Genomic DNA, 23,872 nt, shown 5'->3' with positions numbered 1-23,872 from the left:
TCTTCTAGACCGAACCACTTCAGATCTATGCCAGTGAAAAGCAAACGTTGTTTGTAAGTCATTTAATTGTGTTACTGTCTCTCAACTTTATCAGATGCTGCTGAGGCCGAGAGGGCTGCGTGTGGCCCTGTGGGAGGCTCTGGCGGGCTCCCAGCCTCATTCTAAGTGCCCACAGCTCAGAGACCCCAACGCTGCTTCTTCCAGACTCGCAACAAACTACTAATTTAATGGGTTCAAATGGTATTTGTCTCGACACAGGATCCATGTTGAAGGCTGCTCCAAGACATTCACGACCTTGATGACAGAGTACCATTTACTAGTACAGACTTAGGTTCAAACCTGGTTTATTAAGTTCTTTGGTTAAATATTGTTTCTACACCCTTTTAGAGCATTATAAGAACAAAGATAATGGTATTTTATAGAAAGACTGAAAACCCATCTCTTGCTTTCTCAAAGACTGAATTTACATTGTGCACTATTATAAATTCTTAGAATTAAACCAGACTTATAAAAAGGGAGGGATTTTGTTGTTGTTTCTTTTGAAAAATAGATTCTCCTGGGCTAGCCAACATCACTGTCCTGGGACCCAGACGCACAAGAGTCTCTCGGTAAAGGCTGCTCGGCACGTGGTTGGGGGAGGCGGTCAGCTCATCATGTCCAGACTGCATGGCTCACTGCTGCCGTCGCTCCGCAGGGCCTCTGCCACGTCTCTTCTGAAGACGGACAGGTTCTGGGTGAACCTGTGGAAAAAGGAAGAAAGGCTGGGGGCAGTGGGAAGGCCGAGGTGGTGTGAGCAGGGAGGAGGATGAAGACTGCAGTGGTCAGGACCTTGGAGAGAGCCCCAATCCTGGCTGAGCTCCTTCCTAGCGCCTCCACTGCCACCAACACTCGCTTCTTCCTCTCCCTCCCAGAAAACAAGAGTTTTACCACCAGATGTGCCTGGACCATTTTGAGGGGCACATTTTGTGGGTGTACTATTTAAAAACTGCTTTTAAAAGTCAAATTACACACAGGCAGTAAGGAATATAAAGAAATGAATCCAAGTTTCTGTGCCAAGCACTGGGTTGAGTTTACACACAAATCCATTTAGGCACCATAAGTCTTCCCAAAGGTCAGTATTCTTATCCTCACTTTGCAGATGAGAAAACCAGGCTAGATTACCTGGATTCGAATCCTGGCTCCACCACTTCTTAGCGGGGGGATCTTGGATGAATGCTTAGCCTCTTGTCTTGGGGCTCAACTGGCATAGCTACCTCATGGGATTGTGGGAAATAAGAATTCACTGACTCAGTTGAGACAATGCCCGTATGTACTCACCCTAGTGCATGGCACGTGGAAAGCATATGTATTCTTTTAAACAGGAGGGCTGTCTGGCATCGTTTCACAGAGCAGCTCAGGAGGGAGTGCTCCCAATTCCCAAGCCTCAAGTGATACAATCTCCCCCCTTCCGGCACCTATGGTGTCCCCATTCATTCAGTCTCTTCTGCCTGCCAGGGGACCATGGCATGGGACGAGCAGTCAAGGGTGTGTCTGCAGAGCCTATCCAACTTGGCCTTTTACCGCCAGGGCCCAGGCTGGGGACCACCACACATCACTGTGGTTATTGGGATGACTGATGACTCACATTTCAAATGGTGAAGCATCTGAATGTTACCACTTTTACAAGAGATGGTGCAGGCAATCCCTCCCAGGCCCCGAAAACATTTTCTTCCTACATTGTTCATTATGGTCTGTTTCCTCCATTAGAAGCTTCTAATGGAAGCAAGGCAAAAACCTTGAACAAGTATTTCACCACTGGTATCCTCAATGCTGGCACACAGTCGATGCTCAATAAAGTTTTGTGCTCTAAATCAATGAATGGATGAAAGCATACCTGATAAGTCTGGGTTCCTTTCATTTAGATCTCATTGGCAACTGTAAAACCAGCTGCTCTTAAAGGCTGGGCAGAGGAGGGAACTCATGTTTACTATGGCTCCTATGTCCTAGGTGCCATGTTTTACTACATTCTGTCCTTTCATTATCACAACCATTCTGTTGGTGAGCACACTGAGTATCAGAGCAGCTGACTGCCTTACTCACTGCCACACAGCCTGTAGAGGGCAGGGATAAAATTTAAAGTGGAGTCCGGCTGACCTCTAAGCCTGTGTTTGTTCAAACGCCGGGAAGTCTTTCCTCGTCCTTCATAGCAGTTCTGAGCTTTCCTTCTTTTGACCTTTTCAATGAGTTATTTTTCCTATCTTCTGCCGGATTATAGAGTGCATAAGGGCACAGGCTGCATTTTACTAATCCCTGCTTCTCTATATAGTGCCTAGCATGGTGCTTAAAACAAAAGCAAATAGGGACACCTGGGTGGTTCCATTGGTTAAGCGTCTGCCTTTGGCTCAAGTCATGATCCCAGGGTCCTGGGATCGAGTACCACATTGGGCTCTCCGCTCAGTGGGGAGCCTGCTTCTCCCCCTTCCTCTGCCTGCCGCTCCCCCTGCTTGTGTGTGCGCTCTCTGTCAAATAAATAAATAAAATCTTAAAAAAAAAAGCAAATACCTAGTAATATGTATTAGATGGAAATAAGCTGAGTCTAGGCTTACAAGATGTAACAGAAAAGCCACCCGAGTGTGTGCTCGGTGTCAGCACAATCCAGTTGTTTTCCACAAGCCACAGACGCTAGCCTACTGGGCAGGGCTTACCTGTCTCTGTTCTTGACGGACAGGTTCTGCTCTACTCCTTCCATCAGGTTCCTGAAGCACTGGGCAAGGACCTCCTGCTTGGGGAGAGGCTGGCTGTTTATCAGACTTGCCCTCAGTTCACTGAAATACTGTGGGGAGAAAGAATAGCCTCAGGGCCTGGACCCCAGACCTGGGCCCCTGAGAGAGCTGTGGGGGAGGGTCTCGACCTGCTCCCTCCACTCAACCCTCCTCACTCTCAAAGGAGCTTCGGTCCAGGCCCACTTTGAACTTTAAGCCAAAGCAATAGCTCTGTTTCGAGGTGTAACTGTATTATCCCTTCTCATAAAGATCTCTTGTGATAATTGTTCTCCCATCACGGAACAATCTGGGCCCTCTGTGGGGGACCAAGCACGTGAAGGTCTTCCTGACTCTCATCTCCACTCATCACAGAAAGGCTGAAAGAGGAAGGGCCTCTTCTCCTCTGAGGCAGGAGAGAAGACTTTAACAGGGAGGACTCGGGGTGACTGGAGGAAAGGCCCAGGGTCCCCCATCAGGCTTCGTCATTGTCCTTGGCTTTAGTGACTCGCTCCTCACACAAGCCTGGACTTGGTCCCGAGTGTCTGTCCGCTGGCTGAGGCTGGGTCTGCTCCCCCGAGGCCGGGCGCTAGAGGGGCTTATTTCCTTCTGAGAGGGCCTTCCGGCCCTAAGAAATGCACCTGTCGCACCCGGTGACGAAGAGCTGCACCACCCTTCCCCTCTGCTGGGGTCTGCAGGCTTCCACACACACAAGCTCTTGCGCGACACACAGCTCCCCATCATTGGAAATGGCTTAATTTCCGCACAAAGACAACATTTTGCCAGTCGTGTGTTTATCCTTCCCAGCCCAAACAGCAGGATATTTAATTTCCATCATACATTAAAACAGCCCACATCAAAAACACACATAATTAATATGTAGTCAGACTAATACTTAAATACTATATATCAGAGGCATTACACTTAAACCACAATGTCTTCCTGAACAAGATTGGGAATGCACAAAACTACTTATTTTTCCCTTTTATAATGATGCAGTGACTCACACCAAATAGAAAATTATTAGTTTTTCATCCTAAACCATGAAATATTGCCTCCATCAGTAAAGTATAATATTGTGATGTCATAAGCTTTTTCTAAACACTGAATTTGCCCTTATTCCCTCTCAATCATTTTAAAAGAACTGCTCTCTTTTATAGAGCTTGGATTTAAATCACAATAACACCGAGGGAAGATGAATGACAGTGCTATTGAATGTGGCTAAAATTGGATACTTCAGCACAGGTGAATGATGAGACAGCTCTTCTCTTTTTGATATATTTTCTTCTTCTATTAGTTTCCTTCCAAGGCTGGGATTTCAGTTTGAATTTTAATGTATGCGGCTGCCTCTAATCTCACTGTCTTTCTCCCCAGTACTATCTTATTGTATAGACAATTCATTCTCCCGAGCAGTAATGCACTGTTCCTCCTGACTGCTGGGGAGACAGGGGGTGGGTTCAGGAGGAAGCTGGAGGGCCTAGGAGGCTGTCCACGGTGGCAAGTGCACATATGAGCTGGAGACTTGTGCTCTCAGGTGGAGGGTGCTGGCTCCACAGTGAGTCCCTGAAGGGATGATGTCCATGTAGGCCAGTGGGGAGCAGAAAGAGTTGCAGCTTGGAATTCCACAGGAAACGAGGTAAGGACATGAGGGGGAGCTTGAAGCACTACTGAGCAAACCACCTGCCCAGCATGTACGGCTCTGGGTTCCAGAAGAGCTGGTCTTGAGGCCTTCACTTACCAGGAAGAAGATCCGAGGCCTCTGGGGAAGGGCCATCTGGGGGATTATGGCCTTGCCCCAGAGTGCTCAAGGTTCCAGCTCAAGCTCCGTTGTTCCTTCTGTTCTTGTTGCAGCTTGGCCTGGTGTACAGCTTCTCCCTCCCCCACAAGGACCATCTCCTGTGGACATTCCAGAAATCACACTTACCTTCTCGTTGAGCAGGATGAGCCCCAACAGAGGCCTGGATACTGACCACTGGTTCCGACAGTCTTCAAAGACAATGGTGTTCATGAGGACAGACATCATCTAGAAGACAGAGTCAAATGAAGACCTTGGCTCCGAGGTCCCCCCAACCCCAGGTCTGTCGTGGGCTCACCTTCTACCCCATATCATGCCAACAGCCATGAAGGTTCTTCCTGGACAAAGAGTTTTGACCCTGCAAGCCTATAATGCTGCATGGAGGAACTCTTGGCCAAGAGGAAGAGCTTCTACCACCAAAAGCTTCAGTGAAAACCTTCTGGGTGGGCAGAAGTCAGAGGTTACAGAGCTAAGAGGATCAGTCTCTGACCCTCAACCCTGGTATACTTTCCTCCATGCAACTTGCCAGGAGGCGATCCTTGCCTCTCCTTTCCCCAGAGGTCACATTATGGAGGGCACCATCTCTCAGAGTGAGGGAGAAATGGGACACATTCCACGTGACCTCAGAAGGTCCTGTTTCCTGCTGGCTCAGGCTCATTTGTTCTTCATTCACTAGCTCACTCACTCATTTCACTCTTATATGTACACACAAATGCATCCTCTTAAATTCAAAGTCTCAAGACACCTAAGGGAGGTCAGAGAATAGGCATCTACTGTGACCTCTGCCCTGGGGGAGCTAGAAGCTTCCTGGGGCAGAGCACAGAGCAGAGAGATAGCCAGAAATTGGGCGGGGCCAACGGCAGTGGGCTAGTAGCGGAGGGATGGATGCTTCTGGGTCTTTGAGAAGGCAGGGAAGATTCCATAGAGAAGGTATGGGTTAAGGAGAGCACCATACATGTGTTCTGGGGACAGAAGGCCATGCAAAAGGAGGTTGGGCAAAAGGAGGTTGGGAAAAAACTGAGTGTGGCAGGGGAGAAGAGACGGGAGCCAGAGAAGCCAGACTCAGAGCCAGGCTGGTAGACCGTGCTGAGGAGCCTGGACTTCATCATGATGAAGGGGGAGCCCATGATGGGTTTGTGGCAAAGGAGAGACGCTCAGATCTGCACTTAAGCAAGATCCCTTCAGAGACAGTAGAAAGCGTGCAGTTGCAGGTGGTATTAAAGGACGAAGGCCAGGGCTGGGGTTCTTGCAACAGTCTGGGCAAGTGGGAGGGAAGCAAGCTTCGGTCCCCTGTGTGCGGCTGATGGTACACTTGCCTTTCCTTGGACACTTTCCTTCCCATCTCTAGTCCTTCCGCATCCACAGCTCCAGAGCTCCTGTGCCCCAAAGAGCACAGTGGAGATGGCGGTTATGTGGGAAAGCTACCTCCCACATGATCCCTGAAGGGGCTCTGGTGATGCCTGCTCTTGTCCCCTGCACTTCTGCAATCCAGTCTGCCCAGTGATCTCAGGCCAATTACTGAACCCCTCTCTCTCTCTGTGTCAGTTTCATTAGCTATCAGGAGGGAAATAATAATCTAGCCCAAGAAAGCTCTGAGAATCAAATGAGATGGTGGAAATAAAAAAGTGTTGCAGAGAGGAAAAAGTGCCATAAACATTTAAGGTACACGATAACAACAGTAATGAGCATCTCTGTAGTTCGAAATATCTGCCGCCCCGTACATCATCCTCATCATCCTGGCGGTTAGGCTGGTTGCAGGTGACACTGGCCAACTCCACGTTTACTGTTTGTCCAGGCTCTCAGGAGAGAGGCGAGGGACTCAAGCCCAGCCGGTGAACGTCACTTGTTCCCACGTATGATCTGACAAGCCACCCAAAGTCGTAGAGCCACAAATTAAATTGACAAGCAAAACTAACAGATCTACAGAGACGGTCTAAAATATTACGGGCTTCGCAATCTGAAGGCAGAATGGATATTTTAATGGAAAAGATTAAAGTCAGAGGCACCAAACTCCTCCAGTAACTGACAAAGCAATCCTGAAGTGATGTGCCAATTACTTTATACGGTCCCTCCGTGGATTCATTTGTCTGAATTCATGTATTTATGTCTGTAATAAGTAGGGCGATGTTTGAATAAAATACTTTTCTAAAAATAAAGTTGGCTAAGATGTCTGATTTAAAAAAAATTTTTTTTACTCTTCTGCAAAAATGGAGATTAGTGAGCAAATGTACTCAAGTGCTATTGACGTGGCAGCTGCGGGGGGAGGGGACAGCACAAGTGATGCCGCAGATTCCTTTGGACAAGCTCCCCCGCTGCGTCTGGAAGGATAGTGGGTGAAATGCCTACCTACAGAATTCCGATCCAGGTCCTGCAAAATCTCTGGTAGGAGGCTCTCTGTGCTCAATGACACAGACACATGCAGGCTCAAAAGGGGGCGCCCTTGGCGAATTTTCCCCCCGGGGCGCCCTAGCCTGCACGGAGTCACATAATGCAACTAAAAGCCTGGATTCCACAGGATCCAGCAGGCCCCCACCCCCCAACTTCTGCTCACCCCCATACTGTTACAGGATGGCTGCAATGGCCATTCGTGATCTGCCCAACTAAGGCTTCGTTTTCCAGGGCCCATGTCTGAAACACACACATTACCCACTGTATTAACCCAAGCTATTCTTCTGCCCAGCCAGGGAAGGGACCATTCAGGAAGAGGAGCTGTGTGGCTTGGTCCACTTAGGAAAACCATAATCCACATTGCCTCAGCACTTACTCTTTCTCCTCCCTTCTCCCCACAGGCTTTGGTGTGAGTTAGCAGGAAATGTCTCTCCATGAGACAGAACCAGCATGATGTGGTAGGGACAGGCTTTGGAGTCTGCCAGAAAGGAGGCCAAATCCAGGCCTGCCACTTACCTAACTCAGATGCTGGGCGAGTCCCTTCACTTCTCTGAGCCTTTATCTCCTTCCCTGTAAAACGGGAGATTATAACAACTACTCTGAAGGATTGCTGGGAGGACTGACTTCCTTCATTTGTGTCAAGCATTTTGTACTGTGTCTGCTGCCCAGTAGACATTCCATAATTACTTGTGTTCCTTTACTGAATCTATGGTTTCCCTCTGTGCTGTGACCTAATGGAATTTCAGGGCTCAAGGAAACACCTCATTTCATGTCTTGATTATGTTCAGATAAATGAGATCATAGTCTCCTCACAATTACCTAACTTGACAGAGAGTTGCAGTCAAAAAATAACCCACCATAGCAAAGAGTCTCCAGACCATCCCTGTTTGGTCTGACACATGTATTAGCATGGAGTCTGAAAGACAGTGGTTCTGCTCTTCTGAAGACTCGTCATCTTCCAAACCAAACACAAAGCTACCACAAATACCTGACTTGGAAAGGTAAGACAAACTAACGTTGGGCCATCTGGATCTCCATCCGCCCCTCCGCCCCTCTCCTCTGCTTCCGCCCTAGGATGCTCTGGTCTGGGCACAAGCCTGAAGCACAGTGGATCCTCCAACCCGGATATGCTGGTCGCGCTCTCCCAGCGGCAAGGGGGCGACCACACGCTCTCATGTCAGGCACTTCCTGTTTTGTCTCCTGCTGATGTAGAATAAGTAAAGATGGGGTCTGTGTTGCAGGCTTTGCTGTGAGCTGGCAAGTCTGCACTCTAAGGAAGGTGGAGGCTCAGTGGCTCTAGAAGCTGGGTAGAACAGGATGGTGGGGGTCACATGGCCCCAGTGAGTGCGGGGTGATGACTGGTTGTGAGATTAGTCTGTAAATTCCTGGACGCTGAGACCAGGAGGGACTGCAGACTCTGTATCCCCAGGGCCTGGCATGGCATCTGGCACACAGCAGAGCCTTGGGAAATAGCGACTGAAGGAAACAATGGATACATGAATGAACGAATGAATGAATGAACAGGAAAGGGTGAATGAACTATCAAGAGCAAAAGTATAAAAGGCTAAAGAACATTTTGAAAGGGGACTGTATAAAAAACAGAAAGTTCTGGCCTCAATCTCTGGCGAAAATCTGAAATGGGTAAATACCTAAATTAATACACTGTTCATTTCTAAGGATCTTGCCTTTGTGCGCAGAGCCTGAGAACTCTCCTAAGCCGCTGGTGTCCCTCCAGCCAGCAGCTCCCCGGGAGAGCCCTCGTGGGGCTATGAAGGCTGACGCCTAATGCACCATCATCTCTACTGACCAGCACATGCACCCAAGAGAGATTGTGCCCGATGAGTCTTCTCACTGACCACGGTACTCAGTTATGGCTCATGCACAGCCTTCTGGGTGCTCAGCCCTATGCTTGGCACATGCTGTCTCTAACCCTCTGCTCACCTTGAAGCAGGCCTTATCGTCACTTTGTAGACTAAGGGTCTGAGGTCCTGAGCCAGGAAGTTACTTGCTCGAGGCATCAAGCTACAGCTGTTGGGATGCGAGGGAGAACTCAGGTACGTGCATGGGTCTGCCTGGGTCCCGAGGCCATGCCTGTGCCATCATGCCAGCCTGCTGCCTGCTGCAGTCCACAGCAGGGCAGCGACCATCAGTGGCAGTGACCAAGGCCATGTGTCCTGCTCCTGCTGCAGTCTGCCGGGGCCCTGCTGGTGTGGGCGGGGAGGCTCGCTTCTGGGCATGATCACTCTGGCACCTTCTGTGGGCCTCTTGGATCACATGTATCTCCTCTGCCGTCTCCTTTGAGACTGGAATGGCTGCTGGAATCCCCACGATGAGAGTTCAGGCCAGCAGGTCCTAGAGAGTGTGCAGACCTGCCTCCTACCTGATGCTTCTAGAAACGTGGTTAACCGATTTTCAGACTCTCAAGATGAACAACAGTAGACATAATTAATAGACTGTCTCTGGAAAATGGTCCACTGAATGTTTTTCTAAAAATAACAATTTCCCTCCCACTAAAAGTACCATGTACACAGTAATGTAAATTAACATCATTGAGAACATTAGTAAATTAAGCTAATTTCCTTTGTGTTACAATGTTCCCTACAAGGTGAACGCTTTTCACTGTTAGCGATCTTAGCGCCTACTGAATAATGCAACTAAAAGCCATTCCACAGAGTTCTGAGAACTAGAGGAGGAAACGCTAAACCTCCCTCTTGCTCCCGGCCTGTGTCAGAAAGACAAAACCCCAAAGCTGGAGCGACGCTATGAAGCCCGGTACCGCAGGGACGGGAGCCTGGATGTAGGGAGGAGAACGCCCCCTCCTCCCTCTCCGGCCCACTCTGTGCACTCTTCAGTTACACTGCGACTTTGCTGCCTGCTCCTCCGGGAAATGGAAAATGGGAATGGGATGAGAGTCATCGGTCTTGTCCTAGAGGTGGTAGAAACAGGGCCTGAGAGGGAAGCTTTGGTCTGACAAAGGAAGGACAGCCAGAGGAAAGGTGAGAGGCCCCGGATGAAGCCCTCCTGTGGCCCAGATCTAAGTGGAGGGAAGAAGACAAAGCAAGGATGGTCAGGGCTTGGCCAAGAGGGCATGTCTGCAGAAGGAGGAGTCTTAATTGGTCAGGAAAGGGGTCTTAAAGGGAGAAGAAATAGAATGCAAAATTCTCTACACCGCTGGCCAAGCTGGAATGTTCTAGATTTTGACACAATGAGCTGAAGTTTTGAGGAACGACCGATGATAAATGGACCCAAAACTGAAGAGCGGGTCGTGTGTCTCAGCAATCTCTTGGCGTATGTAATTGGCCTTCCAGAAGGCCAGTAAGACAGGAGAAGGAAGGCTGGGCCCAGCTAAAAACAATGAGCCAAAACTAGTATTGCTGGGATAGTGCAGTCGGATCTGAGCAAGCAGAGGAAACTTCTACCCATCTCCACAGTAATTTCTCCAGAGCCCCATGCCCAGGATGGAGATCCAGGATCAGGGAGAATCTGAATGCTGCCAAAGGAGGAAAAGCTTCCAGGTTTTCGGTGCTTGTGAAAGTAAGGCAGTTGCTGTCATTACTGAGTGCTGTTCCTGAGGGGCCACGTGCACAGCAGATATTGAAATCTGATCCTCCTCAAATTAGATACTAGTCATCTTTAGGGAAAAGGAATCAATTGTTCTCTTCGTCTGCTGCCTACTGATGTGATATTAGCGGAATGTTATGAAAAATGAAAGCAATGGACAAATAAGCACGTATTTTCCAGCCTGGATTAACTAAGCCCCACCATCTATGTTACATTAAATCTTTTAATGTCTGTGAATATTAAGCACTTTTCCTAAATTCTTATTGTGCCTTTACAGCTTCATAATACTAGCAACTATTTAGCACTTAAAATGAAAAACAAAACAAAACAAAACAAAAACTAATGAAATGCAAGATGTGGTGAGCCTCTTATTTTTAAAGAAACAAGATTTCAATTAATTACGGGTGACCCATTCCCCTTTGGAAAATTATCTGGAAGTCCTGCCTATTTGGCCTTTGCACAATGCTAGATTTGCTCTCGTAGTTTAAAAAAAAAAAAGCAAAACATCTTTTTACCAATAACGGCATTGCAGGATTGCACGCCTGGTTAACTCATCTGGTTCTGGTCATACATTAGTGGCGCATATCTGCACATTTAAACCAACAGCACTCTCTTCCTCTGCCCCCTCCTACGCGAAGTTAAAGGATGCTTTTCCTCCAAGTGATAAATGCCCAGGATATTAAAGAAACTCTTCCATCCACTGTAAAATCTAAGGAAATACACAACCTGGTTTTGCTGTTGTTTCAATTTTCTCCATTACCAACATTACCCCTAGTTCTGAAGACATTCATTTTAATCATCGTTTATCGGGGAAAGAATTACCTGCCAGTCTCCTGGCTTATACGAAAGAAGATAAAGTTGGAACGAAACTTCAGGATTAATTAATTGAGAGTACTGCCTGTAATGTGTCTACTCTGAACGTTACAGTGCACATCACAATGAAAACAGTTTTATTTTCCATGGTTGAAATAAATTATAATAAATAATTCATTTCAATGGCAGAGATGTACTGGAGAGCAAGAGCAGCAAAATTGACTACGCTACACTGTGAGTCTCATTCTTGAATCTTCATTATCCATTTGAAACTTTTTACGAGTAGTAAATCATATTTCAAGTGGCTGCAGATCTCATAAAGCAGCTTGCTGCATTCAAATAAAACCAGAAAACCTGGGGCACTGGGAGTCTGCAGGCCTTGCCACTCAGCACTATTTGGGAAACTCTTTCTCACTCTTCTCATGCCAGCATCAAACAGAACACTTTTTCCACTCTATATAAAAATTAAGCATCACTTGTCAAAAACGTCATCAATGTTTCCTCTGGGTGGGAATGGTGGGAAAATCTCTATGTAGAGGAATGACCTTCACCTTCAAAGCTATTTCCCTCTAATTTTTATTCCCAAATGAATAACTGCCACACAGCCAGGTTCTAGAACCTCAATGGCCTCTACTAGCCTCCGGGGGGCCCTCAGTTAGCAAATATGTGTACAAACTCAAGACAGAGGGGCACATGTGCTATGATTCTGTCTAAAAAGACCAGCCGATCTTCACAGGATGGGTGATATTAAGCTTGAACCTTAAAAGATATATATAAGCATCAGCAGGGAAGAAGGATGTATCACGAAGAGGAAATAAAATGAGAAAAGACAAAGCAGACAGGGCTTGGGATGTCTGAGGAACAGTTAGCCTCTTCTTTTGAGTAGGAAGGAGCAGAGCTGAGGGCGGGGAGCTGAAGGGTGGGCTGGGTCCAGGCTCTAAAAGGCCTGTGCTGGGGCGCCTGGGTGGCTCATTGGGTTAAGCCTCTGCCTTTGGCTCAGGTCATGATCTCAGGGTCCTGGGATCAAGCCCCACATCGGACTCTTTGCTTGGTGGGGAGCCTGCTCCACCCCCCAACTGCCTCTCTGCCTACTTGTGATCTCTGTCAAATAAATAAATAAAAATCTTAAAAAAAAAAAAAAAGGCCTGTGCTGTCACACTAAATGCAGAAGTGGGTTTGGGCTAGTGCATAACGGGTAGCCTTCAAAGGATTCCTGAATAACGCTGAGCTCTGGGATCTAGAACAATGACCAATGGGAGACCAGAGCAAGGCAACGATGCGTCGGTACCAGAGGCAAGGGAGCACGTTTAGATACTACTGCAACAGTCCAGCCGAGAGAAGGCGAGGGCCCCACCAAGGCTGGTAGCAGAGACAGAGAGGAGTGGTCAGAATCCTTGAGTGTATACCCCATTTTTTCCCCAGGCAATGAAATCTTTCCAAGAAACATAACCTGCCACTAAAGCTGTAGATAAAGTCAGAGCTTTAGGCCTCAAATGCAGGACTGCCCATGGAGAGAAGGGGCTGGGCGCCAGATGGCCCTTGGAGTGCTAAGGGCAGTGGAGAGGATCTGCAGACTAACAGTTCAACAGTGAACTCGGGACATCAGGAGCCGCAAGACAACCCAGCTGTCCGACGTACACATGCACGAAGGAGAAGACTACAAGCACATGTTTATATTAAATATTCAGTGATAAAGTAAACTCTAACCACTGCCGTTCAGAAGCAGGGAAGGGAGTGGGAAATAGCATGCTAGTTTATTGAACAGTCATCACAACATTTCCCAATGAATATCGTATTTCAAAACAGCGCAACATCAGGCATAATGGCACGAGGGCATCTCGTACAGCCATCCAAGCAGAGTGCAATGAATATTGTATTTCATAATAAATATATTATCCTTACAGGAGGAGGGTCAATGTTTCATTGTCTCTCATCTGTCACTACATTCTCCCTGATTTCCTGAAGGGATTTAGTTAGATGGACCTAAAAATCATCATAACCAACAGCGGAGGATTATCTTACTTATTATGTTCAAATGATTTTGTGTGGGGAGAAAAAAGTATTTTTGTGGCACATTCACAGGGCCCTCGGAAGCATTTTCCATTAAAGATTAGTCTAGAGTTTATGTTTAAACCACAGAGGACAGCATACTGGCTTTCAGATTTGAGGGTTTTTATTTATAGTCGTCTAAATGGCAGAGTGCTGGCCAGGAGGCCAAGGAGATGATTCAAAGAGTTACCAAGATTTGGAAGCTCTTTTGCCCTAAGAATTACATGGGAAGCCTGAGGAATGATAGGACTAGATCCCTGCTCCCTGATTTATTCAGACGTTTATTGACTACGTACTCTGTGCCAAGCTCTGTGTCACAACCTGGGGACACACAGATGAACAAGGCACAGTCCTAGCCCTCAAAGAGCTCACAGTCGGGTAGGGAAGGAAATACACAGTTGATAAACCATGACAACCCAACAGAGAAAGTCCCACACACAGAAGCTAGCACAGGAGGCTTTAAGAGACCAGAGGAGGCTGAAGAACTCTGTCTTGGGGTGGGGGCCAGGCCAGGAAGGCTTTGCAGGTGACATGTGGAACTGTGGGAGAGAGTAAACCAAGTCTGACAGGCACACAGGTTGGAAGAAGGGCGAGCAGGGGCAAAGGTTTGGAAAGGTGTTTGAGGGACGGCGAACAGTTCTGTGGGACTGAAGGGGGGCGGTGTGGAGTGGCTGCTGGTAGCCAGAGAGGCTGAGTACGTGGACAGGGGCCAGATCTTGGGAAGGGCCTAGTAATGGGTGCTACAAAACATGGGCCTTATCTTGAAGGCAATGGGGTGCCATTCAAGGTGAATGACTTGAGGTAAATGACTCTGAGAATGACTCAGAAGGACAAAATACTGGTCGAGACCCTCTGCTGATGGTCTGCTCCTTTAGGAGGCCTGGGCCATCTGACTTCCCATCCGTCTACAGAGGCAGCTCTGTTTCTGTTCTAGGATCAGGAGGCAACAGACACAGGTTACCTGCCTAGCCTGCACAGCAGTGGGGGCAGATCTCGGCTCCCTCTTTGCTGGCTCTGTGGCCAGGACCCTGAGAAATGGCACTGCCATTACTTCCCTTGGTCCGCAGTGCATAACGTAATAGTGTCCCTTGTCAGGAATGGTTCTCTTTGTCAGGAAGCTTTTTATTGATGTTCAACCTTCATCTTCCCTTTCTTAATAATATCCCATTATGCCAATACTCCATTGTGCCATGCTAAGTAATCCCCTCTCCTTCTTGGCAGTGACATCTCCCAAGTATTTATAGACTTATCAAATGCCCTGTTTAGTTGTCACTTAGGCAGGCTATACATATTTAGCTTCTTTAATCTGGCCCCATAACCCAGCCCTTCCATTCTCCTAAATCACTTGAGTTCCTTTCCTCCAGGTTTCTGTCAATTTGTTTCCAGCCTCTCTGTGATGCAGGGGGGCTCAGGAAGAAGATGGGGTTGGGGAGGGAGGGTTTGCTCCCTCTGTGGGATACGAGTCCAGCCTTTGCTGAGAGCAGAACTTCTCCCTTCAAGTGCAGACTCCAGAACAGGCCAGGCCAGGCCTCTGGGGGCTACGAGCCCCTCACATCCCCTGCACGTGTTTCCAGTCCCTGATATTCCACTGGTGGCTCTCATTCTGTGCCAGGTGCACACAGGCAACACGTAAATAGTAAGCGCCTACTATGTGTCGGATGTCATGCTGGGGGCTTCTCCCTCCTGCTTTTCCTCTCCCTCTTCATTTCTCACACATATTCAATGCTCAAAGACTTACTGAGAGCCTACTATGTGCCAGGCACTGTGGTATGGGATGGAATAAGATGCGGTCCTCATGGCCTTAAGAAGCTCCTGGAGCCCAAGTATTTTATCAATGTCTTATTGCCCACCCATCAAGTCGTTTCCTTCCAATCCTAAAGGGTCTCTGAGAAGTCATCCCTAAATGCACTTAACTCTAATTGACGCTTTTAGTTCCTTGAGTGGAACTTCTTCATCCTATCTAAAACTAGATACCACATTAAGTACGGGCATTAATACAGAGCTCTTGCTTTGGATTTTCTTTCTGGTGGGTCTCTCTGGGGCCTGAGAGAGTTCTCTCCAGGCCTTGCACTTCTCATCGCTCCTTGGCAGTTGGCTTCACATTCCTCATTCACATGACCTCAACTAAGTGTGCACTTGAATGTTTTTCTTTTCCACGGTGGTGATGTTCTGAGTTACATGGTAGGCTGAGGAGTGACAGAATGGGAAAGAGCTAAGGCGAGGGGTCTTGGCTAAAGTCCTGGGAGTCTGGGCTTAAGACCTCAGTAGGGACTAGTTCAACTAGTTCCAGTTCCAGTAAGGCTGAGAAGTGCCCTGGTGGAGATGCTGGTATATTTGAAGAGGTAAAGTAACTATCCCAAGGACACAGAAGTATTCAAAGCCAGGTACGTTGATTGCAAAATCTGTTCTGATTGCAGTAAAGCAGAAAATCCTAACAAATACAGAATTCGCAACTCAACACTCTGAAAGGATGGAAATTCATCCATCTGAAAGCATTCCCTGCATCTTCCCAAGCATGACAAGGGGTGAAGAATTAACATACAAGAGTTATTCTTGGGTGCAAAGCCTATAAAGTAGCAGGCCAGAGGCTTGTCCTCATGACAGGCCAGAGGACTAGGGAAACTTTACCTTGCTCTGTAAGTAGTGATCAGACTGTAATCAAAGAAGTTTTCTTGAACATATGAAATGAGCTCATAACCTCCCCAGTGGTTGCTGCTGATTAAACTTTCCAAGAATTAAGACTGGAAATGAATATGGAAGTTCAGCTCACAACTCTGGCACACACTCATATGCTTTGGAAAAATTTCCCATTGTTTACCCTTCAAGTATGTGAGAAACCAGGGACAACTGTAAAATGAATAAATCAAGCCATCATTAAGCTGACCCTCACTTTACACAGTGCCATTCTTTCAAGAAACTCAATTTCTCATACCATTCACAATGCCACTTGGAAAGATAAAGGTGGGAGAAATGCCAGGAAAGCAGAGTAGGTTAAAGCCCTGGGAAGACTTGGTGCGTTAAAAATGTATGCGAGATCTAAAGACAACAAGCCTTAGTTATAGTCTTAGCACTGCTATTTACTGGCTGTGTGAATTTGCCTCCCAGCACCCCTGCACAGTTGTCCCGTACAGGTACTGTGGATGTAATCTGGGGATGTACCTATACTCCCAAGTTCAGAAAATAAACCATATTTGCCCTATGGTCTCATGAGAGTTGCTGTGAGACTCAGAGGAGACATGAGGTGTAAAGACACGTCAATGGAAAGAGTCCTAAAGTTTATTCTCATGGTGATGCCTGGAATGCATAGGAAGAATAAGGGACAAGTCAATTTGGGGCCAAGAATAAAATCCAAATGACATTGTACCTGCTCCTCCCTACCCCACCCGCCCCGGTCCCCACCCGTGAGGGTTTGTGATCTTGAGAATGCATATCACACAGAGAACTCTAGGAAAGGCAGAACACACATGTGGGACTAAGAAGACCTAGGTAATCTGGGTGAAGTCATGGCCTTCAGATATCCTGGAAAGGACACTTCTCACCTTCATCTGTATGAACAGTAGGGATATGTTCTCCTCAGGGACATAAAAATATTATTGGTTCCTGTCCACTGTTTTTCAAAGTTTACATATTTATTGAATACCTTCTTTGTATTAGGTGAGTCTATACTCATTGGTCCATTTTCTCCTCACACTTCCCTGAGTCAACAATCTTTTGGCTGTGAGAACAGCAACTTCCACAGACAAAAGTCAGGCCTAAGTGGGGTGACTCAAGGACCCCTGGATTAGGCAGTGCAGTTGGGTCTCTTGGTGGCTGTGGAAGGCTAATGGAATCTTTCTCGGTCTCTCTGGGGCTGCTAGTCTCCTTCAATATCCCCCAGCGTGCTCGCTGCTTTCTTCTCTTGCTGTTGACTGGCTACTTCTCTGGGCATGCAGAGGGGATGGCTGCCACATGGTTCTTGGTTTTTCAAGTCTTCAAGTCAAGTGAACATCTTCTTAATGCCAGTTTCTAAGTCTAAGGAAGAGGACTCAGCCAACCTGGGTCAAGTGTTTACCTCATATCTCATCAGTTCTCAAAGGAAGGGCCCTGGCTCAGTCAAGGATTTATAAATGAATGAATGTTGTGTGCCCCACTCTGCCCCCTCCTGCCCTACCAACCCTGTCTCTAGGGCATTTACAAGTAGTACTGCATAGTGGTTATGAGCACAAAGGTTCTGCTGCTTAGAAGCTGTTACAATGACCGGGTTACCTGACTTCTTGAAGCTACACTTATGATACTTTGATTATAAAATGCAGAAACGAGTATCTGCTTCCCAAAGTAGTGAAACCTTATGAATACAAATATATACATATATATATATATATATATATATATATATATATATACATTTAAGCACTTAGCACAGAGCCTAGCAGATTTTTCCACTTCTTTCTCATCATAATCATTCATCACCACCATTGTCTGCGTCTGAAGTTGCTCCTCCATAGCGACCTCCTAGGTCTTAGCGACCCTGCAGGAAACGTCTAGATCTTTAAGGAGGAGGTGTAGAAGTTCTTTCACTTTGGAGTGGAAGGGTGAGGAAACACTTCTATCTTTTCTATCAACTTCTCTCTGACATCCATACAAGTTTAGGATCCTTCTGCTGCACCCTGGCTTGGGTACGACACAGGAAGATGGACGCAGGCGGCATGTTCACATGTCGCAGAAACACTGGTCAGAGCACGAAGACCACGCTGGTGCTAAAACGTGGGAGTGCTAATCCCGAGTGACTTCTGTTTGTGAAATATGGGCTAAGTGCTGCTCCCTGCACTGTGTCAGCATAAGCAGGCAGATATCATCTGGAGAACGTCTGAGGGCAGACAAAACCATCCCTTTAGAATACGGACTGTGAGGGCACCTGGGTGGCTCAGTGGGTTAAGCCGCTGCCTTCGGCTCAGGTCATGATCTCGGGGTCCTGGGATCGAGTCCCTCATCGGGCTCTCTGCTCAGCAGGGAGCCTGCTTCCCTTCCTCTCTCTCTCTCTGCCTGCCTCTCTGCCTACTTGTGATCTCTCTCTCTGTCAAATAAATAAATAAATAAATAAATCTTAGAATACGGACTGTGAGGGCGCCAGGGTGACTCAGTCGCTGAAGTGTCTGACTCTTGATTTCAGCTCAGGTTATGATCTCAGGGTCTCGAGATTGAGCCCCGCATCAGACATGGAGCCTGGTTAAGATTCTCCCTCTCCCTCTCTCTCTCTGCTCACCCCACCCCCTCCTTATGCACACTCTCTCTCAGAAGAAAAAGAAAAAAAAAAGAATACAGATGGTGAGATACTTCCTCAGAGTTGGTATCAGTATTTCATCTATGGAGTAGAAATTTTCCTTGCTAAGGCTTTAAGAAGGGATACATTTAGGGAACTTTTAATTTACAATGATAGCCAATTATGCCAATCACCACTAATGAAGAGGCTAAAAACCATTTTGCTTGCCATTTGCCATACTGGGTGAGAGATTTGTTACCACGCATGCCTAATTATCTTGGGGGAAACCTGTGTAAAACTCTGCATTTTTTTCCACATGTAATGTTCTCTGTTTTACAGGAATGTGAAGGAAAAGGTATGGCTGTTGTTCATCTTTTACAGCTGCTTTGCTATTCTGAGAACATTGGCTATGACCACACAGCAAAACTGTGCTAAACTGTAGATAAAAGAACAGTGACAGATTGCAGTCACTTTAATTCATAAAGAAAATAGTGGGAGCCCCTGGGAATGCCGAATTGAGCCACCAGCACCCAGTGACTTCATGCTAAGTCACAAACTACATCATATATTTTAGTTTAAACACAAAGGCTAATGGACATGTGACTTATTTATTTCAAATACTTCTTTATACAGAGCTGATCCTTTTTCTTTCTTTTTTTTTTAGCTCTTTGGAAAACATTACACATCCCCTCTTTTATAAACATACAAATATAATTGTAAAATGACATCATTCTGTTTTCATTTAATTACCCCTGAAATGCTTTCTATTTAATATTCATTACTCAAAAGCTAATTTAAAAGAGAAAGAGATGCGACTTATTAAAAAAGATGTACTGTCATTCACAGCAATAGTTATCTAATATACAGAAGTTAATAAAGCAGATTAATCTACAAGTCCCTTTAAGCCATTCTTGAGTTTTGAACAACTGCCTCTTTGACCTTTCACCTTCATGCTGTGCACCAGTAGCAGGTGCCAGCTGTACAGAAATTATGGCTGTGCGTTTGAACGCAGAATCTTTTCTTACTTTGCTTCTGACCAGCAGCTGACCCTGTAGGAGTGATTGTTTCTGGGGCCGGCCTAAAGGCTACATAAACCAGTAGCAGATAAACAAAAGGCTACATATACCAGCTGCCTTGCCTAAGGGTACCGTCCGAGGCTGACACCTCCACTCCTTCTCCAGCGTCCCAAATTGCTCCTTGTTTGTTTTCATACATGCATTTCATCCTTGTTACACTGTGCAAGGGGTGGGCGGAGGAGAAAACCCCCTAAAAAAACAACAAAAAAAACCTGTCCCTTCCTTCTCACTTGACTTTTGAGTATTCCGTGTCAAACTGTGTTATTATGATGCTAATCTAGGCCTGATTTAGCAACTTTAATAAGAGGCTAAACCCTCTTGTAATTAGATAATAAAATTTTATTATGTATTTTAATATTAAAAGTCTTAAAATCAAAGTCTTCAAATCATACACTGCTATGGAGCTAAGGTACTTAAATATCATAGCCCCAGAAAATGGGAACTTGAAAAAGCACATTGTGGCTAATTTTTCATTCTCAGAAATGTAAACATGGAATTCCTATGTGGTGGCAGGGAAAGCTCCAACACTCTTAATTATGTGCAGGGAAGAATGAATCTATTCAAGGGTGAAGCACACTGTACCATTTCCAGCAACAGCGTGAGATGGCTTTGACAGTTATTTCTTGGATACAAATTACACAAGTATAAAAACAATCCCCATAATGATTAAATGCAGTTATGTACATAGGAGAATACCAGTGCAAATGGTAACATATTTAAATGGTTTTTCCTTCATTAAAAAAATTATATATGATATTAAACCATCAATCACTGCTGAGGCACAGGAGCTGCAACGTACTGTCACTGGTTGAAATAAATGACTTGGAGACTGAATTCTGGCTCATTCAATATGGTGTCTCTGCTGTTGCTTAGTCACCCAACTCTCTGCTGGCTTGGGCTACATCTGGTGGATTCCATCTCTTTCAATTAATAAGGCAAGTTATGCTATCAATGGATTACATCTTTAAACTGTGCTTAGAGGTAGAAAAACACATGTCCTAGCGGAAAAAAAAAACAAAAAACACAACACTTCTCTGTTCTGTTAACCATTTGGAACAATACTCGACGTGCTTATTTCTTTCCTCGCCCATGTTTAGGATGAAATTTTCTTGTGGAATTTCAGCAGGATTGTTAGATAGTATACAAAGGTGTAATCTCTTAGCATTCCCATTCCATTTATTATGTAGCAGTCTATGACCATGCTGGCTTTGAAACCTAAAGTCACTGCCTGAGGACTAATTCTGCAAATTAATTTTGCGGGGGGGGGGTTGTTTTCTAGACACTCATTAACCAATACAAGGTATCAGGCTCGGCTAGACGCTGAGACAAGTATCAAGCCTGAAGAGATCTTTGGGGAAGAAAAGGTACTCTGTTAAAGACAGATATTACAGTTCTCATGATAACTGGATGATTCATAAGTCAAGAACAGATTTTTGTTTTCACTAATTTTCCTGTTTTAAAATACCATTTCTTTTGGTTACACTTGAAACAGTCATTCAACAAATATTTCCGTAACAAAAACACAACCAAAATGGCAAAGATAGGGTATACCACAAAAAATTTGGATTCGAATCATCCTTCTACAGATGGATCAATGATTTTATAGTATCACAGATAAAATGCCATTTTAGTAAAAAACAAACAAACAAACAAAAACACCTAGTTTTTCTATATTTAAAATTATATACTTTAACTTTCTAAACTGATCTTTAGGGGTGATGGTCATAAATTCATCATTCAAGAGTTTTACTCCCATCTGGACTTTTTTTTTTTTTTTTAAGATTTTATTTATTTATTTGAGAGAGAGACAGTGAGAAAGAGCATGAGCGAGGAGAAGGTCAGAGGGAGAAGCAGACTCCCCATGGAGCTGGGAGCCCGATGTGGGACTTGATCCCGGGACCCCGGGATCATGACCTGAGCCGAAGGCAGTCGTCCAACCAACTGAGCCACCCAGGCGTCCCCCCATCTGGACTTTTATTATGTAGTTGTTACCTAGAAACTTTTGTCCAATCCTGGTCCTCTCATATATTCTGATTTGACCCTTAGTAATCAGACTGTGTACACACACACACACACACACACACACACTTACTTGACCAAACTGAACTTTAATTTTTGCCTCAGACAAACATGGTTATTTTGAAGATTAAAAAAAATGTTTGGGAGGTGCTAGCCGAGTTACATTGACTGCTGACTGCATCCATTCTGGATGCAAAGACACGATCCAAATATAAATAAATGCCGTCTTTAAATTTTAATAGACACCTATGTATAGAATCAAATGTAAGAGCAACATGACAGCAGCCTCTTTAAGCAAGTAATCCAAAAAGTGTGCTTCAAAAATTATTAAAACATCAGCAGTAGCACATGGGATGGCTGTGGGAAATATCAGGGATCATCCTTTGGAAGATCTTGGTTCTGAAACCCTCTAGGATTACATAATATATTGGTGGAAGACTGGTAAGCAGACACATAAAACCTGGATTTCTGGTTCTCTTTGGAGGGGGGTGGGCGGCTAGGTAATAATACCACTGGCAACACTGGGTCCTACCTTCTTACAGGGCAAGAATGAGCTGGCCCTGTGTGGAGGCTGCCCCCGTAGGACTGGGATGTAGACTCAACTTGGGTTTCTTTCCCAAGTTTCAAGTTTTCTGCTTGGCTCTGTAGGCATCTTAGTTTGTGATATTTTGTAGAATGGAAAGGATAGGGAGAGGGACACTCAACATTTTCACTTTGAGTCTTGTTGATGTGAGAAGCCCTTAGGAGCTAACGGTACCCAGCAGCAGAAGCAGCTTCCATTAGAGAAGAGAAGCTGTCTGCACCTGAAGGAGGTGACAACTGGCATTCTATACTGATGAGTCAGTGGCAAGAGTCAGGATGAAGCCTAGAGACGCACTAGGTATGAGGGAGGGATAGAGAGCACCTGTTGCTTCCCCACCTTCATTTCACAGCTGCCGTATTGCTCTATCCGAGAAAACCCAAGCTGGAACAAACCTCAAGAGCTCCCTCAAAGACATTAAAGGAAAGGAACACAGGAACATCACAAGACAGTGATGCTATTAGACTCTGGCGGCCTTCTCGAGGATACACGTCCCACTCCATTTTATACTCTGTCTGGCTATAGAATTAATGAGTGGGTGTGGGTGCAGGGTAAGGGAGTGGAGGGTCTGTTCACTCTGCCTCAGTGACGGTGGGGAGCACAAGGCTCTCTGTACCAGCTGGCAAAGCACCCTCCCTCTCCCTTGCCCACCGCCTCTCTGGGTCACTGCCCATCTGTTTCATCCTGGCTGCGGCACAAAGTTGGGGGATAGGATAACTGCTCTAAATCATTCCACCTTAAGGATGGCCCCAGTGCGACTTACTGGAAGCTCAGCTTGCCTCAGCACGAGTGCTGAGAACACACAAACCACCTCAGATAAGTAGCTGCCGACAAACTCTAGCTCTGTGGTTAAGCATGTGAACTCTGGAGTTCAACAGGCCAGAGCTGCAGTTTTTCCACTTACTGACTATGGGTGACCTTGGGCAAGTTAGTTGCTTAATCTGTTTGTGCCTCAATTTCTATATTTACCAAGGGGCCATCATAATGCCACCGCTTCACAGACATGCTGCGATGATGAAATTGGATTACACGCATTGGTAGAAAGCATACACTAGTACCTGCACAGAGTAAGCACGCATATTTTGCCAATATCATTTTTTCCTAGAAATAAATACAGAGTCCGAGCGCAGAGTGCTGGGAAGACCGAGATCGTGGCAGCACGTGCAAAAACCAGTTCCTTCCTGAAACCTGAGCTCCTGTGTTGGTGTTTACTGACCAATCCTCGGCTTCCTCTAAACACTCTACACCCACGCTGTCCTCTGATCCAGTTCTGAATGTTCCTTCAGCGTGTGTTTCTGGTACCAATCTACTTCCATGTTTTTGACAATACGGTGGCACGTCAACCAGACTGAGCTAATGCATCATGCGGAGGGCACACTTTCCATTCAGGGTCCACTAGAAATGCCTTTAGTAACATTAGAAAACTCGGCTAATTATTTTGTAAGAGGATAAGAGACATGGATATACTTCATCTGCTTAAGTGTTTCCCACCGTGAGAGTGTTGCTAAGGTTCTAGAGGCCAAAGTCTCAACATGAGTTAAATATGCAACTGCACTTTCTCCTACTTAGTATTATAGGGAATGGAATCTTAAGTATGAAAGATGTCTCGTATAG

At 45.9% G+C, this 23,872-nt stretch overlaps 1 protein-coding gene across 3 annotated transcripts in view; it reads right to left on the bottom strand.

Moving 5' to 3' along the window:
* Positions 1–327: 327 nt before the first annotated feature.
* Positions 328–23,872, bottom strand: part of RANBP17 (RAN binding protein 17) — a 327,124-nt gene continuing 303,579 nt past the window's right edge. For all 3 annotated transcript variants that reach the window (XM_047729648.1, XM_047729649.1, XM_047729650.1), the window contains 3 exons: positions 4,663–4,761; positions 2,685–2,812; positions 328–740 (listed from right to left, as the gene is read on the bottom strand). In XM_047729648.1, coding sequence (XP_047585604.1) covers positions 644–740; positions 2,685–2,812; positions 4,663–4,761 — 324 coding nt within the window. In that variant the 3' untranslated portion in view covers positions 328–643. The remainder of the gene's footprint in view (positions 741–2,684; positions 2,813–4,662; positions 4,762–23,872) is intronic.

The sequence above is a fragment of the Lutra lutra genome, chromosome 5, assembly GCF_902655055.1.
Source record: "Lutra lutra chromosome 5, mLutLut1.2, whole genome shotgun sequence".
In the NCBI taxonomy this organism is placed as follows: Eukaryota; Metazoa; Chordata; class Mammalia; order Carnivora; family Mustelidae; genus Lutra; species Lutra lutra.
The sequence above is the reverse complement of the archived record's forward strand: the minus strand, read 5'-3'. Positions and strand labels throughout refer to the sequence as shown.